Source organism: Branchiostoma lanceolatum, chromosome 1 (genome assembly GCF_035083965.1).
Source record: "Branchiostoma lanceolatum isolate klBraLanc5 chromosome 1, klBraLanc5.hap2, whole genome shotgun sequence".
Lineage (NCBI taxonomy): Eukaryota > Metazoa > Chordata > Leptocardii > Amphioxiformes > Branchiostomatidae > Branchiostoma > Branchiostoma lanceolatum.
Window position 1 is genome coordinate 9,297,266 of NC_089722.1, and position 17,089 is coordinate 9,314,354.

Consider the following 17,089-nt stretch of genomic DNA (forward strand, 5'->3'; position numbering starts at 1 on the left):
TGTTGTAAAATCTTTTCTCTTACTTGCCATCATCGTGATTTGATTGATAAGGTAACCACTAGGAATCAAAGGCAAAGAATCCTTTTGAAACTTCTTCAAATCTTTCAACAAAATGCAAGGAAAAGTGACCTCTCCAAAAAAAACACAAGAAAAAAAATTATTCACAGCTCACGAACTAACCAACAAATGCTGGTAAAAACAACATGCCCTTGGCAGAGGTAATAACATCACAGCTGAAGGCCATGATTTATGTATCTGATTCAAGCACGTTCGCTGCCCCATGATTCAAACATGAAGGTTATACTGTAAAACTGACAATTTTTGGGGCATAAAATATTGTCTCTGTGCTTTAATCCACTGTAGCATTACAGAGAATTCAAACAATAAAGCTTCAAAGATTATGAAGGATTAACAAAAATGTATGGGAATGAAAATACAGCTATAACCTATCAGAATGCTTGAGGCGTGATTTCACAGTTCTACAGTATCAACTCTACGTAGCACACACTTAATATCACCTTATCTCTTACTACATGGCGGAAATGCACGGGTAATAAAAGTCTATTACTTTCATTCATCTTCTGGTGTAAAAATGTACCTGGCAACTACACTACTGGAATAAGGAATAATCAAAATCGTGAGCTTATCTATGTTGCTTATTATTTCACGCTAGGAGCTTGAAATCTCAGTACCATTCTTTTTCTTTCATTGTACAGGAAATAAGAACTGCATTAGATTTTACTGAAAAACAGCGGGCTTGATGGATGTCATTATCCACAGCTCAGATTTCTATGACACTGCCTGCATACTGTAAATTCCTTTATTCTCACAGGGACTGAATTTCCTGATAGGAAGTTTTTGCAGATTATAAGTTCATGGTTGAAACAATTCTATAGTCGTAGTAGTAATACAATGGAAATACAAATTCGCTGCATCATGATTTTGCGATAAAGAGGTCACTGCGAAAAACGTGAAAGTAGAACCATCGCAAACATTTCCAAATTCACAGTATCGATTCTTTCTCCTTTCAACTAACAGTTGGACAGATTTTGTGTTCTGTTACACAACTCTTATCTCAGTAACCCTGCAGTAGAAAACTGCAATCGAATAGGTAGAATACGCAGTTGACTGAAAATTAATTCAGGAGGCTTACAGTCAGCAATGAATGTGAAGATCCTATCCCTTCTCGTATCACACTTGGGTCTTTTGTGCCACCACACTAACACCTGTAACCTTGTACAGCCAAGTGGCCTTTTGTTTGCTTGAGGGCAGGGTCAAGGGCTTTACAAAAGGCTTTTCATGTGTAAATAATTGTGTAAACTGGCAGAGACACCCATCTCAAATTGCCCACCCTTGCAAGTACAGTACATGTACTTCCAATTATTCCTATACCTTGTAGGTTTCATAGAATGAAATGAACCAAGGAATCTTCTCTTGTTATGCCTTTAGTTGGACAACAATCTCAACAAACAATATTTGTACAAAAACAAAAAAACGGCTAAAGGGGGGAAAGTATTATTCATTAAGAAATTGTTTATTTTGGTTACCATATGATAAATTAGCTTGGAAAATGTTATTCTAAGATACTCCTGGCTGTATTCTGTTCTTTTTAAGTGTCTCTGACACTGACCTCAATAAAGTCATACCCTTGAATGATGACATAAATACAAATGTCATGGAAATGAGCCATCTGTTGCAAACCAAAAATTAGTAATGTTTAATCCTCCATGTTTTCTTTGCAAAATAAATACTGTTAATCTCTCTATGTCTTCTTTGCAACCAAACCCAAACAATGAAATCCCAGATCTGTAGTTTGAATGGTCTGATCAGTTTCTAACAGTTTGACACATGACAATCTACTGCATATCAAACTACTCAGTGGGTTCCATGTTATAACACCCAATTTCAATTCCAACCCCTTTATGCCACTTGTGACAAGCTTTTCATTACGATCAGAAAACTGGGGAACATCAAAATAATGGAGAGAGAAAAAGGGTACCTCAGGTATCAAAAGGGCTGCCGCAGATGGAAGTTTATGGTCTTTAGTCAATTAGTGCCATTCATGCTTGAAGAGTAGTAGCAGCAACCAAATGCAATGGTAATTGCAATCCAATGGTGAAATGTCATTAAGACACAGGAAAATCTGGAAGCAACCCCTCCACTTTCTTAGTGTAGCAGGAATACCTGTGATGAGCCAAACCTTGATCCAGGCCACTTCATGACCCAAAATAAAAGACAATCCTCCTTCTAAAGATAAACAGTCTTGGCACTTCCTACGCTACTTATCCCACAATGCTCTGGGCGTCCCTTTACAAGCACAGCTCCAGGCTTAAAAAGCTCCGCCTCGGCAATTAGCACCCCTCTAAGAACCAAGTGCGACCCTTCCAGGAGCACATGTCCCCACTCTGGGGTGAACAGAGGTCACCATGCTACACTGATAGATCCCAGTCAAACCTGAGGCTCCCTCAAGGTTACAGGTAATAAATGGGATATGGCAGCATAGAAGGATGTGCCAACTTACACAGTGGAATCCGATAATGTTGCACTTCTAGCTCACCCTGGAGTGCTAGATGCTACATTGAAGTGTCAATATGGGTAACTAAGGATGGACTTTTTGGTTGACAGTGGCACATGACATTGTCATCATTGAGGGTATAACTCTTGTAAAATAATTACAAATTTAAAGCAACATGGCTTACAGACATGATAATTCCTGTTATGTCATACAGCAAATGTCTGCTTGCTTGCTGAGCCATTCTATACTTTGTCATAGTACTCTAGATCAAGAAGAGGCCTAAACCAAAGACTTGGTGATTACATACTATCTAATCTAGCCTCTTTACATATAGACAGGGCAATCAAATTGTTTCTTTTCTCACATTTCTCTAACAATTTAGGGCACTATCTAAAATGTGCCCTCTATCTTTATGATGTTAACAACCACTAATTACAAGTTTTGCTTGGACATTCCATTCCACAAGTCTCAAGTTTCCACCTGTAATAATACAGGATCTACAGTTGAACGACCTTCAATAGACCTGTTTTTCTTCAATTGCCGTACCCCAGGTATGATATTGGTTAATGTACTTGTCACTGGAAGTTTCCTATCCTTTGTTTCAGTTCACAAAAAATACAAATGTGTATCTGCTAAGCCTAACTGACTCGAAACCAGAATCCTTGCCCAGTTTGTAGGAACTGGTCTCTCAACTTTCAGAAAAAAAACTAACTTTTAGTTTCTCATTAATGTCTTTTTACTATCAATATGCATAATACTTTGCTACTATTGCATAAAACAATTGTGGAACTGCATTTTTTAGGCCTGTGCAATGCTTTATTTCATTGCAATGATTTTCACTTCCACATGCACCTCCTCCCAAAACCCTTGCCACTGTTTGTTTGGTGGGGACACCTATCAGTTCTTTACTGAACAGCAGTTAATCTAGACTCCCAATGCACCCTGTCCATTTATTTCCCCACTAGCTTTTTTAAGGAGCATTACTGTTGTATCAATATCGGAGAGAATGTATACAGACCTCAGTTGAAGGTTATTTTCATTTTACGAGCATGCAAATTTCAAAATAAAGCTGAGTTTTTGTGAGGTCCTAAAACCAAATCAAGCCACAGCAAAAAAATAACCCTTCATAAACTCTTGAGTACAACCTTCGAAGTCGTAACCACTGACGTTGGAAGGTCAGAGGCTACCTCGTATTTCAAAGGAACAAGAAAACCACGGTGATAAAACAACCCTGCATAGTCTATTTTCAGATTCTAGAAAAAACCTACCTGGTCCACTGGCAGGTGACATGGGTGACCTGCTCTGTGCACTCAGGTGTCCAGGGGACCCCACCGGTGAGGGGGACGGTCTCAGTCCTGCTACACCAGGGTGGGGGTGGGGGGAGGCCACCCCAGGGTGGGGCGATGCCACCCCGGGGTGTGGGGATGTCACCCCTGGGTGAGGGGAGAGCTGTGCTTCAGGAGGCTGATTGTATTTGTCGTTCTGGTTGTTGATCTGCGGTGTGGAGTTGTTCTGTGTTCCCTCGTTGCCAGTTGGCAGGTCGTCAATTGCACCAGAAAGGTCCTGGAAGGAAATTGTCAAAATTAGTTGCAAATAACAATATCGTAAGGTTGTTCATTTGGACAAATAGGATGGTTGCCTACAAAAGGAGAGGTGGAGGAGCAATAAGCATTTAATCTTTTCTCAGATGGAGACCATTTGCAATTGATTTCTGGAATATAAAATGTACAATCAAGAATCTAGTAATAGTATTTGTATCATATCTGTAGTGTCAGATTATGACAATGAAATGCAATCCCTGAGACAATTACTCCAACAGAAGTTGTTAACATTTCAACACAAGCAATTTTCAGTTTTTCCTCTATGGTTCTCCTATATGACTTTCTTTCATAATTATGGGAAACACCCAACATTGTATCAAGTTGCTGAAACCAACAGACCTGAAGATTTAGATATATGAATACTCTCTTGAGAAAAGAATCAAGGAGAAGCAGCAAAGGTTTAAGAGCACATGTCCTGTCTCCTGCATAAATCAATACTATAAATAACCTATGGTAAAACCCCCCAACCTCGAAAGCCAAATCCATAATTGGGGGCGCGACCTCGACATTCTTGACCCATGAGGCAAAGGCAGTTTCATCACCCCTGGCAACCACATCAAACATAAACAGGAAGTACACCTGGGTAGAATGGAGAAGGAGCCCCATGCAGGAAAAAATCCATACAAAGTTCTCCTTTGTTGATTAAACACTCAACTTTGATGGTATGTTTGAAATCATGTTTCCTTTAGCAATAGCTATGCCTGAAGGCCCAACTACATGATTATGTCATTATCATCTGGAGGTAATGCATAAAAACTGATCTTTAAGTTTTAAAGCTACCTTACTTGGACCATGTATAAGATTCATCCTTCACAAATGTATATGTGCACACTATATTTGAATGAAGTAAAACGTCAATGTATAGTTTCACAATATTTGTGGATACTGTATAATACTAAAAGGATAGAAAATGAAAATGCAACCTTCGCTCATGATGCCTGTAGCAGCAGTGTCTATTAAATGATAATCTTTAATAAGAAGATTGATTTATCAGTAAAATCCTAAGTATGACAAGAAGTAAGAAGCTCTTTGGGATGTGCTTAGGAAATCTGACAAGCGTAAATACCCTGGATTCACTGACATTAGCCAGCATGACAATACAATTATGCCTGGATCAACAAAGAATGTGATCAAAGATAAGGTTTCAAGAACCTTTTTTCTTTTCATTCAGATCACTAGTACATGCCTTTCCTTTGTTCTTCTTTCATCCTTCTAGAACTAGTGATATTTGATAACCTTAATCTCAGCTGTTTCCTGATATTCATGAGTTGTTGACTTTCTGAAGTGTGCAGTTTAATGGATATTTTCTTGTGCTTGGACAACTCTTAAAAAGACTGAAGTTTGAAGTTAAAGAGACGAAGATTTTAATTCATTTTGTTTTCATCAAGATTATGAAACACAATATTCTAGTCACATAGAATGCAGCAAAATCAAACTCAATCTAAAATGTAATGTGTAACAACTCAACTTTGTCACTACGAGAGCAAGAGGGGAAATAATACTAAAGAATGGAAGCTGAGGAAGGACCAGTATCTTCTTGCAGACAGCAGACTCTGTCTCATCAAATGAAAACAAATATAAAAAAAAGCCATGACCTTTAACCTTTCACCTGTCAGGATTCCCTACCATAGATATAAGGAACGTGTACAGTCAAAATATTGTCTGTATATCAATATTTGAAATAATATACAACAGACCATTCAAGACATGTTTTAGAACATAACATTTGTGAGAATATCCTTGTTATTCTAACAACGGGTAGAAAGATGCACCATGGAAAATGAAAAACAATCACTCTATTTCATGAACAGTTTTGATCTGGCAGGTACAATCACCTCAAAAATTTTGAGATTCTGGAAGGATGTAGCAAATTCACCTCCTTACTTTGGCAGAACAAATTTTGTTTGACTGGATTTATCACACATATAGATGTGTTGGTTGGGAAAAATAACTAACAACTACACCAAGTCCAAATGTTTCCTTTTCAAATCCAACTGCAAGAAACGCATCCTCGTATAACAGAGAACCCTCGCTATACCAGAACTGCAAACGCAGCTTTTATCTGGACCCTATAAAGTTGCCCAGCCAGCCTGGCTACTCCCAGTCACAGCCTCTATATTAAACCTCATTTGCAACGAAACTCAATACACTAGAGCCTACCCGCCTCTGACCCAATACATGAGATCCAATAAAGGATTCCCCTTACCCCAGTTTCTTACACAACACCAAAACTATCACTTTTGCCCACCATCTTACTATGAAATCACGTGTTTAAAAATGTGTTTTTCAAATTTTGTGTACCCAACAGTGACACATTTGTGTGAGGCGGTTAATCATGACTCCAGTATGCAAAAACCGGCGGTATCGATCGCCGCTCTGCATTCTGCGTTGTAAAGGGCATTCACGTCCTCCCTAGAACCCGCGCTCCAATTTGTCACTTTTGCCTGGGAAAATGGGACAACATCCGCAGTAATTAAAACCGAAGATGAGAAGCGGCACAGCTCCATCTCGCTTTCTTTGTCCACCCGTGGATTGGTTCAATTCACCGGGGTACGCGCCTCAATGCACAAGACAACCCGTCCAGAGGTCAGCGCATTATTTAACAAGCCAATCTCTCCCTGTGCCTGCCAGCGGCACCATTAATTCAAGAGCGGGTCCAGAGGATAATATATTCAAGCACCACTGAGCAGGAGCCGGCAAGCAAGTGCGGCAAAATTAAAAAGAAAACGGATGCATGTCAGGCGTGCCTCAGGTGGCACACAACTGTGTGGCTGGGCACTGTCATGCCAACAATAAAACATGGCAGAAACACTTGACAGGGAAAAAGCCCCCTTTCCAGCCCCCCACACTGACTGCTTTCCTCCAACAGTCCACTACGCATTAGCAGCCCAATCCACCCTGGTAAAGAGGGCACTACAGCAGGACATAATCAGTATGATTTCAGGACAGACAGACCTGCATGACAAAGATAATAGGACAGACAGGTTAGCCAAGTATGTACAAAGTTGGCCTCCCTACAGACAAAAGCAGGGTTCCAAGTTTCCAGAAAAAAACCCAATCAATCTTGCAAGAGAAATTCAGTCAGACAGAATTCTCCTACACCTTCCCAAGTCATCTTTCCCAATATTTAATGGAGAAACTAGTACTATATTTTCACAAAGATAACAATCTGGTTGAAAGAAAGCACAGAAACTCCATGTGAACACAGTATACACAAGGGGCCCCAATTTGCATACTGCCTGCCCTCATTTACTGGGCTGACACAATGCATTTGGGGTTTCTTTCCCACATCTGCTGGGAGGGGCAACCCTTCCCTGGGCCTGCTAGCAACTGGCTCAGCCAGTTTCCCCTTTGATTATTCACCACTCGCATGGAATCCTCCTCATGTTTATATCTTTTTCCAGTGAAATTTGTCAATCTTGGCTACCAGGGATCAACAACAACTACTGCAAGTGCCCTGTTATCATGCACACCATTGTTCCCTGCCATTAGGCTGAAAGCATAATGGTTTATTTATAAGTCTCCTCATTTGCATGAAAAGTAGTCCCGGGCATGGCCTTTGTAGAACAGCAGGGCAAACGACTGCCTATCAATTCCACTCTGCCTGCCGACAATTTTCGCTCACAGATGAAAAACGGTGATGAAATAACAACAAAGACAACCAAGTTTAAGATCCTTGGCATTTCCTGGACATGATGACAACAATTCGGGGGAGAATTACCCGCTCTTGAAGGAGTTAGAATTTTCGGCAAATAACGTGTCCTTCACTGGCAGACATGTATGCATGCTATCAGCACTGGCAGACTGGGGGAGGGCCATTGACACACATGTATGGGGGTGCACAGGCCTGAATTGGAACCAACTAAACTTTAGGCCAGTGATATGCAGAATCATTTATCACTGCTAGCATCGAAACCAAGGGGATTTTGGTCCAATCTGTGAGGCAAACTGAACGAAATGTGCTGAAAAATTCAATCATGTGACCGGCATCTCATGTGTGCTTACATGTGACATGGGCCCCATGACTAAGGAACTGCACTGCTGATGCAGAAAATAACATAAAATTCCCCTTTCTTTACAAAAATCACACATTATTCTGCTACAAACACAACAAGGTGAATCTGCGTGTCATTTCTCAATAAATAATATTTTGATTACACTTGTTCCAATTACTGACAAAATTATGAATTCAACTGGCATCAAAACATCTCTTTTGTAACAGATGTTACATAAATCAGATAAAACAACAGAAAAAAAATACGCTGTCGAAATTGGGCTCTGCTTTAATAGACTCGTGTGGACTACTTTCGCTGGCCTAGTCTGTGAACGTGACAGCTGGGGTGCGTGGAAATATCCGCTGTGTGAATCAGGTGGATGTAGAATTGAATAGGCAGCCCCAGGACATTTCACTTCCCTCTGCACCATGTGTCTGTGGTGCTCTTATCTCCGGGGAACCAATCACCACAAACAAAGAACATATCCTTCCACACCAAAACTTGCTGTTGTCTGTGGGTCAACTTCTAATTCTGCTGGCTGGATTGTCACAATAGAAACTGGATAAAAACGGATTCATTTGCTACAGTGTGAATCAAGCAGATTTTGCGCAGAATGTTACATAGGTGTAAAAATATCTGCAGGAAAGGAAATTTTACTAGTATCATTAAATTACATTTTTCTCAGACAATGAAATATAAACCACTGATGGAAAATTTTGTTACAGAATATTCAAGCGATTTTTCTCTTCTTTTGAGAATAAGACTTTCTCAGTTTCATTTAGATATTCTAATCACATATCAATTCAGACTAGCAGGGAGGTCCTTGAGGCTAGCCAGAAAATAGTCAAGTGTTTGCTACGTTGACAGTCAGACATTACAGCAAGATCTACTAGACCCAGCTGGAAAAAATACTTGTAAATTCTGTCATGTTTCTTACTCGACATGAACCTTGATACGGATTTCACTCACATTATGTCTACAATGCCAGAAAGGATGCTTATTGTGCATTTTTAACACACAGAGACTACCATATTTGTGGGGATTCACGCATAACATTTACTTTGCAGTAAGTGCCATAAACAAATGATATTTTATTGCTTTACCTGGTAAAACTATAATGCATCACAACAAAAAGAGAATCCAAAACATAAAAACATGTGAATAAACATGCAGTAAAAATGTGAATGATCCAAAGCTTGCCATTTCCTATAATAGAAATGTGTTCCTGATAAATCTAAAGGAAGGATGGAAAATGATGTGAGTGGAAGAGTGAAAGATAGTGGTGGTAAAACAGAAGGTACGAAAATAAATGAAATGGACGAACCGGCAGACTGGGAGGGCGACTGAGCTGGGTCGCGAGGACACCCTCGTCAGGCGCGGGAACCGGTTTGGGGACAACGGTCGGGGGAGACCGCACTCCGGGAAAACCCTGGTGGCAACCAAACGAACCAAACGTAAAGAAACAGTTCATGTGGTTCAGATTCGATGGCAACAAAACATAACAAACACAGAAATAAGGAATATGGTTTCTGGTGAGAAAAATAAAAAAAAAGAAACAATTGCGTCCATGGCAATAGAATTACTGCTGAGCTGATGGTGTAGTTTTTATGATTATGAAAACAATTGTTTTATTTGATTAGGTATCACAACAAAAATATAGAGACAGTCAGGTTTTACAACCAAATATCAAATGATGCAAATGTTTTCACTGTGATGACAACAAAGCACAAGAAAACTGTTTGCATAAAGGAGTTGTCATGACAGCCAAACAGGAGAAGTGTTTTGTCCTGATAACTAAATATAAAAAAAAGGTTCTCACGCTTAGTTGTGATGACAGCTAAACATAAAGAAATTGTTAGCATGGTTATGTTCAGATGGCAGTTAGTTTGTTTACAAAACAAAGAAGACAGCACGGAAGGAAACATTCAGTAAATAAATTTCTGTTATGCATTCCAGAGGCAAGGTATCAAAAAGCATATTAAAAATAATAGGACTCCTGTTCAAATATTCTATTTCGTCTCTTGGCATCTTACACTATGCAATATACTTATCGTGAAAAATTATCTAATCTTCTTTCTCGGGGCAAGCTTTCAAATTTACCATGCGTTTCAAAGTATCACATTACAGAAGTAAACATAAAAACTGGACCTTTTCAATAATCTTCAAAGATGCCATTATCACTGTAATTTTCAAATGATACTGAGCTTACGATGCTGATGTTAGGTATGAGTGTATGAGGAAATAGCCGTACATAATGCCCACACAGGCCATGCTTTAGCACAGTATCACAGTAAGCAGGGCAACACTTCGGGGCATTTATACCTTGTTTTGCATCAGAGCTGACAAATCCCCCTTATCACCAAGAAGCTGAAATGTCAGAGATCAAGTTTATCATCAGTGCATGTAGGAAGTCTACTTAACATTCACCACATATAAAACTGCTAACAAACTTCCTGAATTTCCTCTAGTGAAAAAGAGGAACTAAGGGACAGACCACAGAACACTCAAGGGTGGTAGCAACGCATTCACAGGCTTGACTACAAGAAATCGTGTGGACAGTAAGCAAATCTAACAGTTGAGCGGAAATAAGAAGAATTTCTGGTTCAGTCTCCCTGTCAGCCACTGTGAATTATATCTATTGTCTATCATTACTAAATATGGTCTGTCCTTTGTTTTTTTCAATCAATCCCCCCTTCCCTAAAACTTGCATAGAACCAAGACTGTGCAAGCAAATGTAATATTCATTTTTACCTCTCCCGATCTTCAAACAATTCTTGACAAAAACAGAGTAGAATTCTAGATGACAGCGCAAAGAAGCAGGGCAGAATGAACAGCACAAGAGATACACATTTCGCTTTGGAACTACTGCCATTGTACATTTGCTTTGGAACATGTACTACTGCCAGTGTACAATGATTGTGACATTTAGATGCCAGACATGGTTGACTTTTGATTGACCTTTCCATGTATGCTCCACATCATAACAGCTGATAAAAGGTACTTATCGTAACGGAAATTTTGGTCCAATCTGTAACAATCGGAGACAATCACAAATGTCACTAAACCTAACAAAACCCATGCTTTATTCTGCAGTCGCGATGATAAAGCATGTGAATGGAAAAATAACTTCTCATGTTTCAATGCAACATCATGGCTTGTATTTTTTTATAGACATGTTCCAATTATAGAGTTGCAAGTTTAAATTTCTCTTCTGACCCACATATATGTTTGTCACCTATTTTGAGTGCTCATTTTGAATAAACCTTTTCTAGCTTTCAGTACAGGTACAGTACTGTAAATTTAGTTACTTCTGTTGTGGTTTTATTTCTCGATAGGAGGAAAAGGGAGGTTTTTGCAGTGTATCAAATTCATGGTTGGAGCAATTCTGTGCTACAGTAGTCACTAGGTCACTGCAAAAACAGCGAAAATACTAAATATGACATGTACAGAACTGTAGACTTGGCCTGTGCAAATTACACACCATGGCTGATTTCTGTCCAAGTCAAAAGCACTCTGGACTCAGTACTTTTGGACCAAAATGAAAATCTAAACTCTCTTCAATTCCGTCTGTTTCAAAATTTTATCCAGTTGCTTGAGTCACTATTTTTGGCGTACTCTTCAATTTCAAATCAGGGACACTTATGTGATTGAACAGGACAGAATTCACCTTGTAGAGCTTGCATTGCTGGAAGAGCATTACCACTTAAATCCTTTCACGTTCTATCCATTCATCTATGTAGTGTCTGCCACTATAATGTTTAAAGTGCCCTCAACAGTAATACTATATAGAAGGATCCACATGTGAAAGGTAACATCATCCATGTGAAGTTTACGCAGTATTACTGTCAATGACACTTTAGGCAGGATAGTAGTGGGTACTACATAGATTAATGTGTATGATGGGGACATGTTTGGTGGAGTGTACTGCCTGGCTGGATAACAGGTACCATCACTAGACAAGTAATCTGGTCCTACATGGAAAGGTTAACCAAAAGACAGCTATGTTTGTTGCAGCACACCGAATTACAAAGCAATGGCAAGTATATCTACAAAGTGTGTGCATCTCAGGGTACTGTACATGTGCAAGCTCGCCAGCCAAGCAAACAAGGTCAAGGGTTACCTTGTTTTTGAGAAGGGTGGCGATGTCACTCTTTTCAGTCAGAAGCTGCAGCATCAGAGATTGAGGGAAAAATGAAACATTGAAAGAAAGGAAACAAAGAGACCATCACAGTAATTTTTTACTCCACAGTTTCTAACATTTCTCCTTGTCACATCTTTGAGGTTACATTTGGATGCTATCAGCCTCAGTGTGTATCAAGAAAGCAGCCAAATGTGACTACCTGGCCCAAAATTGCAAAGAGGCATCCAATCCTGCAAAAACTGACCCCTGACTATATAACTTGTTGCTTTTGCTCATGGCATTTCACTAGTGACCCATATACCAGGTGGGTGCTGATAAACAACCCATCGCTTGCCTTTAGCTGCATTTAAGTGTAGAAGAAGAAAATTATTCAGGCCCATCCTTACAATCCATTTCTTCGTGACGAAAATAAAAATTTCCAAGGGGAGAGATTTTGAATATGTAACTGTAGGTTTGCTGCCGAACATGAAGTCTACAACAGGGAAGGTGACCAAATAGAGTCAGAATGTGAAAGGCTAAGGATTGTCCCTTTTTATGCATGTATTGACAGGTTGAAATTCGTATAGAGCAAGGCAAGACTCAAACAGACTGAAGAAGAATCTTGCTGTGGGTGAAAGGGGGATTGTAAAATTCAAACCTAGGCTTAAAATACGCCCAAAATAGTTACTCAAGCAACTATTTTTGGCGTATCTCACTACCTGGATGTCTAACCTTCATCAACGTACCTAGGCTTAAAATGCCAATATTTTTATAGATTTTAACCCTATTCGTCCAAACTGTATTTGCCATTCGCATTTATGTCATGCTTACATACATGTGGCACTGTGTGGATGTGCATGAAGATATTCATCCTACTGGGATATTACCCTGGTTTCTGTTGATGTTTGTTGTTACTCATTACAAATTTGAGGAAGGCTCTCCCAATGTTTAGCAAAAAGGGTTTTTAAGCATGTTTTGACAAAACTCACCCAATCCATCACCTCAAATGATTTACCAAGAGTCAAGTCCAATCATTTTAGGTGGTGGAGTCGGCAAGTTTGGGCCGCCCCACCTCAAACGGAGATTATTTCCATAGAAATCAGATTTTCTCGTTGACAGATTTCTCCCCCAGTGCTTCCTATGCTCCTGTGAGCACTAATGCCAGCTTCAGGATGGGAATCCCCTAACATATGCGGGTCGGCTCCAACTGTGACAACTACTAATGCGAGTAATCAACCACAACTGATTAGAGTTGTCCTAACAAAATTACTGCTCCAAGGGATGTATTTCAGCATTAATATTCGGAAAGACTTCTTTAACATCGCATTCTTTGCTCTGGTGGGAGACCATATATCTTACTAAATACAAATCATGCACAAAATACATACTACTGATTTAGCAAATTTGATTTCTTAGACATGAAAAATGTCCTGTTTGCTAATATAAGATGCTTGCAACAGCATGAAAAATCATGTACTGACATTTTAGATACACATCAGTTCAGAATATCTCTATTGTGTAATAATTTGTCAGAAATTTGCAGTTATGTTACAGATCAGACTACATGAAGATATTCTGTACAACAGTTACATGGTTCAAAGATACTGGTGGTTCACAGTCTTTGATACTGATTCTCTGATAGAGTTCAGCTATCCCCATTTTACCAGTTAACAGGCTACTGGCCATACTTGCTGTAGGTCAGCATCCCAATGGAAAAATGGTACTCTCATACTGCCATACTAATAACAAGCACCATCATACCACCTTTGAAAATCTGCCACACCATTGTACCCAGTAACCGTGAAATGAGAAATTAAGAATCAGATGATACTAAATATTGTGGACATTCCATGCTTCAATAATCATTTATTCACTACCTATAGATATCAAAATTTGATGCTGTGGCATAAATGTTGACATTGTCAAGGGAAAGGACAAAAAAATGTAACAATTTTTTTTTTCTTAAATCAAGATCACAGTGGAGAATGTTGCAGTCATGTACCCGTAAGTTTGACGGTTACATTTAAAAGAAAGGTGACCAATGACACACCTGCTGCATCTGTGACGGCATCTGCTGGCCCTGGGGGTACCCCGCCTGCTGCTGGTATCCCATCTGCCCCTGCTGCTGGGGGTAGTAGGGGGGTTGCTGCTGGTTGTACCCTCCCATCCCCTGCTGTCCAGACTGGTTGTACTGGGGAGGCATCTATGGGGGAAAGAATCAAACTTCATGATCAGAGCAATATAAAGAATTCTGAGCCTTGAAGATTAGCCCCATAAGAGGATAAAGGGTATCATGATTAAATCAATAAACTGCATTAAGAATTTGCCATGTCAAAATCGTATGTGATGTAGTCTTTTGAGTTACTACACATATTTTGGTACGCACAGGGACTGAAGATGAAATCTTAAATGCCTCTTAAAATCTATCCATTCACATCGGGAAAGCACACTTTATATTGTTACCAAAAGTGTGCATATCAACTTCAAGGCTATATCATTGTCAAAAAATGAACATATGCGGATATAAAAGTCAGCCTGTTTGTTAATATTGTTGGTATCCATGCATACCTGCTGCCTGCCATACTGAGGCGGCTGCCCCTGCATGCTGACCATCCTCCCCTGAGGCGGCCCCGGGTAGCGGGGTGGGGAGCCCTGACCGTACGGCTGTCCCCCGTACCCCTGCTGCTGGGAGTACGGGTTGGCGTTAGCATAGGGGGCGCCGTAAGGCTGCGGCCGCTTCTGGCCCATCTGCGGATTCATCTCATGCATCGGGCCCTGCGTGAAAACAACAAAACACAAGCGGTGAGTGCACGGACTGGCCGAGGAGAGGACACATGCAGTACTGGGAATCTGCGCAGGGGCAGTTTCGTGCATGTCCATGTTCAGACATCAAGTACATGCTGTAGCTATGCACTACAGAGCTGAAGCTCTCTTTTAATAATCAAAGTAACTCCAACAGCAAATACATCTTTGCATGTCACCATGCTTCAGTTACCCTACAACCTTCCTCTATTCCTGTGGAACATCCTAATTGCAAATAGACACAAGCACACAGTCTTTTTGTCATATTTAGGTCAGACTTCCAGTAGAAATTCATTGGTTTCTCTGTCGCAACATTTCAAATCCATGAATACAGAATTCTGAAAAATCATGGAATATCTTAAACATACTGATCCAGCAGCAAATGACCAACACTGCAAATACTTGTTTGTCTTCAGCTAGCTGGACAAAATAAACCTGCAGAAATAATGCTGTGTTTGCAGCAAGCCATATCATTACCTACAGGTTGTAGAGTAATGCTGAGGACATCCCAAGCATGGCCAATAACTCAAGAGTTCTGGTTACGCATGAAAGTATGTCTTGTCATGTCTCACTGTCCTCACAAGCATCATAAGCACGTGGCAGGTGAAACAAGCCTCCCATTCAAGCTCTCCACAGCCCTAAATTATTCACCGCCAAATGTTTTTATGAAGAGGGGAGTTCCCCTTGACATTATCCGCTGAATTGCTAAACGAGGCATTTCATTTCTGCCGGGGGATTCCCCCTCAAGCCCGCTGACAACAATTACATCAAAGGGAGTCAATGGTTATTACGGAGGTGATCCACTTTTCAGTGGGGTCAAGTCAGTTCAGGTTGGCAGGCCGCAGCACTCTTCTCTTGTAATTGAGCCTGAAGCGTTTTGGTGGCCGTCAAGACCCGTTATCAATAGGAACTGATCAGGGCAATAATGGGCTAATTTGTCGGCAGGGTTATTCTTTCTGTGCGGAGATTCCCCCAAGGCTCTTCATCCCCACGTGCTATAACAGGATTAAAATACACGTGGGCTCACGAATTAATGAGCGATGCCTACGGCAACAAGATCCTGACTCTAGTCCAGCCCACACCTGGGTGGATGAGTGAATGGGAGAGAGCAGATCTGCCAGGATACAGACATCCTAAAGACCAGGGTTCCCATTTTGAGTAAATGATATTCTAGAGGGCTTCTCCACTTTCTGACCAAAAACCAATGGTTGGATTGACAAATCTTTGTTGCAATTTGATTGACAAATCTGGGTATGCCCCTTACTTCTTTTCAAGAACTGCAGAACATCTCCAAATATCACTTCACTGGACATCTTTTTCTTACGGAAAAGCCTCTCAGTGACTGGTGCAGACATTCTCATGAAGTACATGAAGATGCTGAGAGTTCAGCTCCCAAAACCTATCGATACAATCTCTTATAACAAGATATAACCTATCCACAATGCTTTTGACCAGTTACACTGCTCAGCTTATCTTGAACCAACCATGCCTCATTAGATCACTTCTGCAAAACTGTTCTGTATATCTCATCTTTCACAGGATACCTTTGTCTCATCAAGTTAGCAACCCTCAAACCAGACTGTTGAGTAGCTATTTCAATTGGCAACTTCTCGGGACTTCTAGCGGGGGCTATCCTCTTTAGACATCTATGAATGCAAGCAACCGGTGGCCCCGAAATGTTGGCACATCCCTCACTTGAAGTGTCAGGAGTCCTTAACAACTGGCTCTGTAATTATACCCCAGACGACCTTATTTGCATGTCTGTGTGAAGATCATCCCTTTGCAGGTCAGGGCGACCCCAAAGCCACCAGGTTGCCATGCCAACCCCAGTGGACATCCCCCCAGCGTGCCAGACATGTGGTTACAAGAGCCACAAGGGGGCGGGGCCCAGCTTCTGATTAGCAAATATTGAGTCTGTGCATGTATCAACCCACCTTAGCTTGTCAGATAGCCTTACCCACATGGCGTGGATCAACAAAGAACTGGTTGTTGATGATATGTCAAACATTGTGTGAGGAGAACAATGCAGACGTGCTGTGGTGGTCCAGGCGACCCT

General features: G+C 40.6%; 1 protein-coding gene across 6 annotated transcripts in view; it reads right to left on the reverse strand.

Annotated features, from left to right (window-relative positions):
• The window catches only part of LOC136432422 (AT-rich interactive domain-containing protein 1B-like), a 47,122-nt gene that overhangs the window by 18,120 nt on the left and 11,913 nt on the right, over nucleotides 1-17,089 (reverse strand). The window contains exons 2-7 of one of the 6 annotated variants that reach the window (XM_066423696.1): nucleotides 14,800-15,006; nucleotides 14,282-14,434; nucleotides 12,232-12,276; nucleotides 10,434-10,478; nucleotides 9,436-9,540; nucleotides 3,784-4,078 (exon numbers count right to left, since the gene is read on the reverse strand). In XM_066423696.1, the coding sequence (XP_066279793.1) occupies nucleotides 3,784-4,078; nucleotides 9,436-9,540; nucleotides 10,434-10,478; nucleotides 12,232-12,276; nucleotides 14,282-14,434; nucleotides 14,800-15,006 (850 nt within the window). The remainder of the gene's footprint in view (nucleotides 1-3,783; nucleotides 4,079-9,435; nucleotides 9,541-10,433; nucleotides 10,479-12,231; nucleotides 12,277-14,281; nucleotides 14,435-14,799; nucleotides 15,007-17,089) is intronic. The other 5 variants (XM_066423706.1, XM_066423716.1, XM_066423721.1 and 2 more) reach the window with 5 other exon arrangements.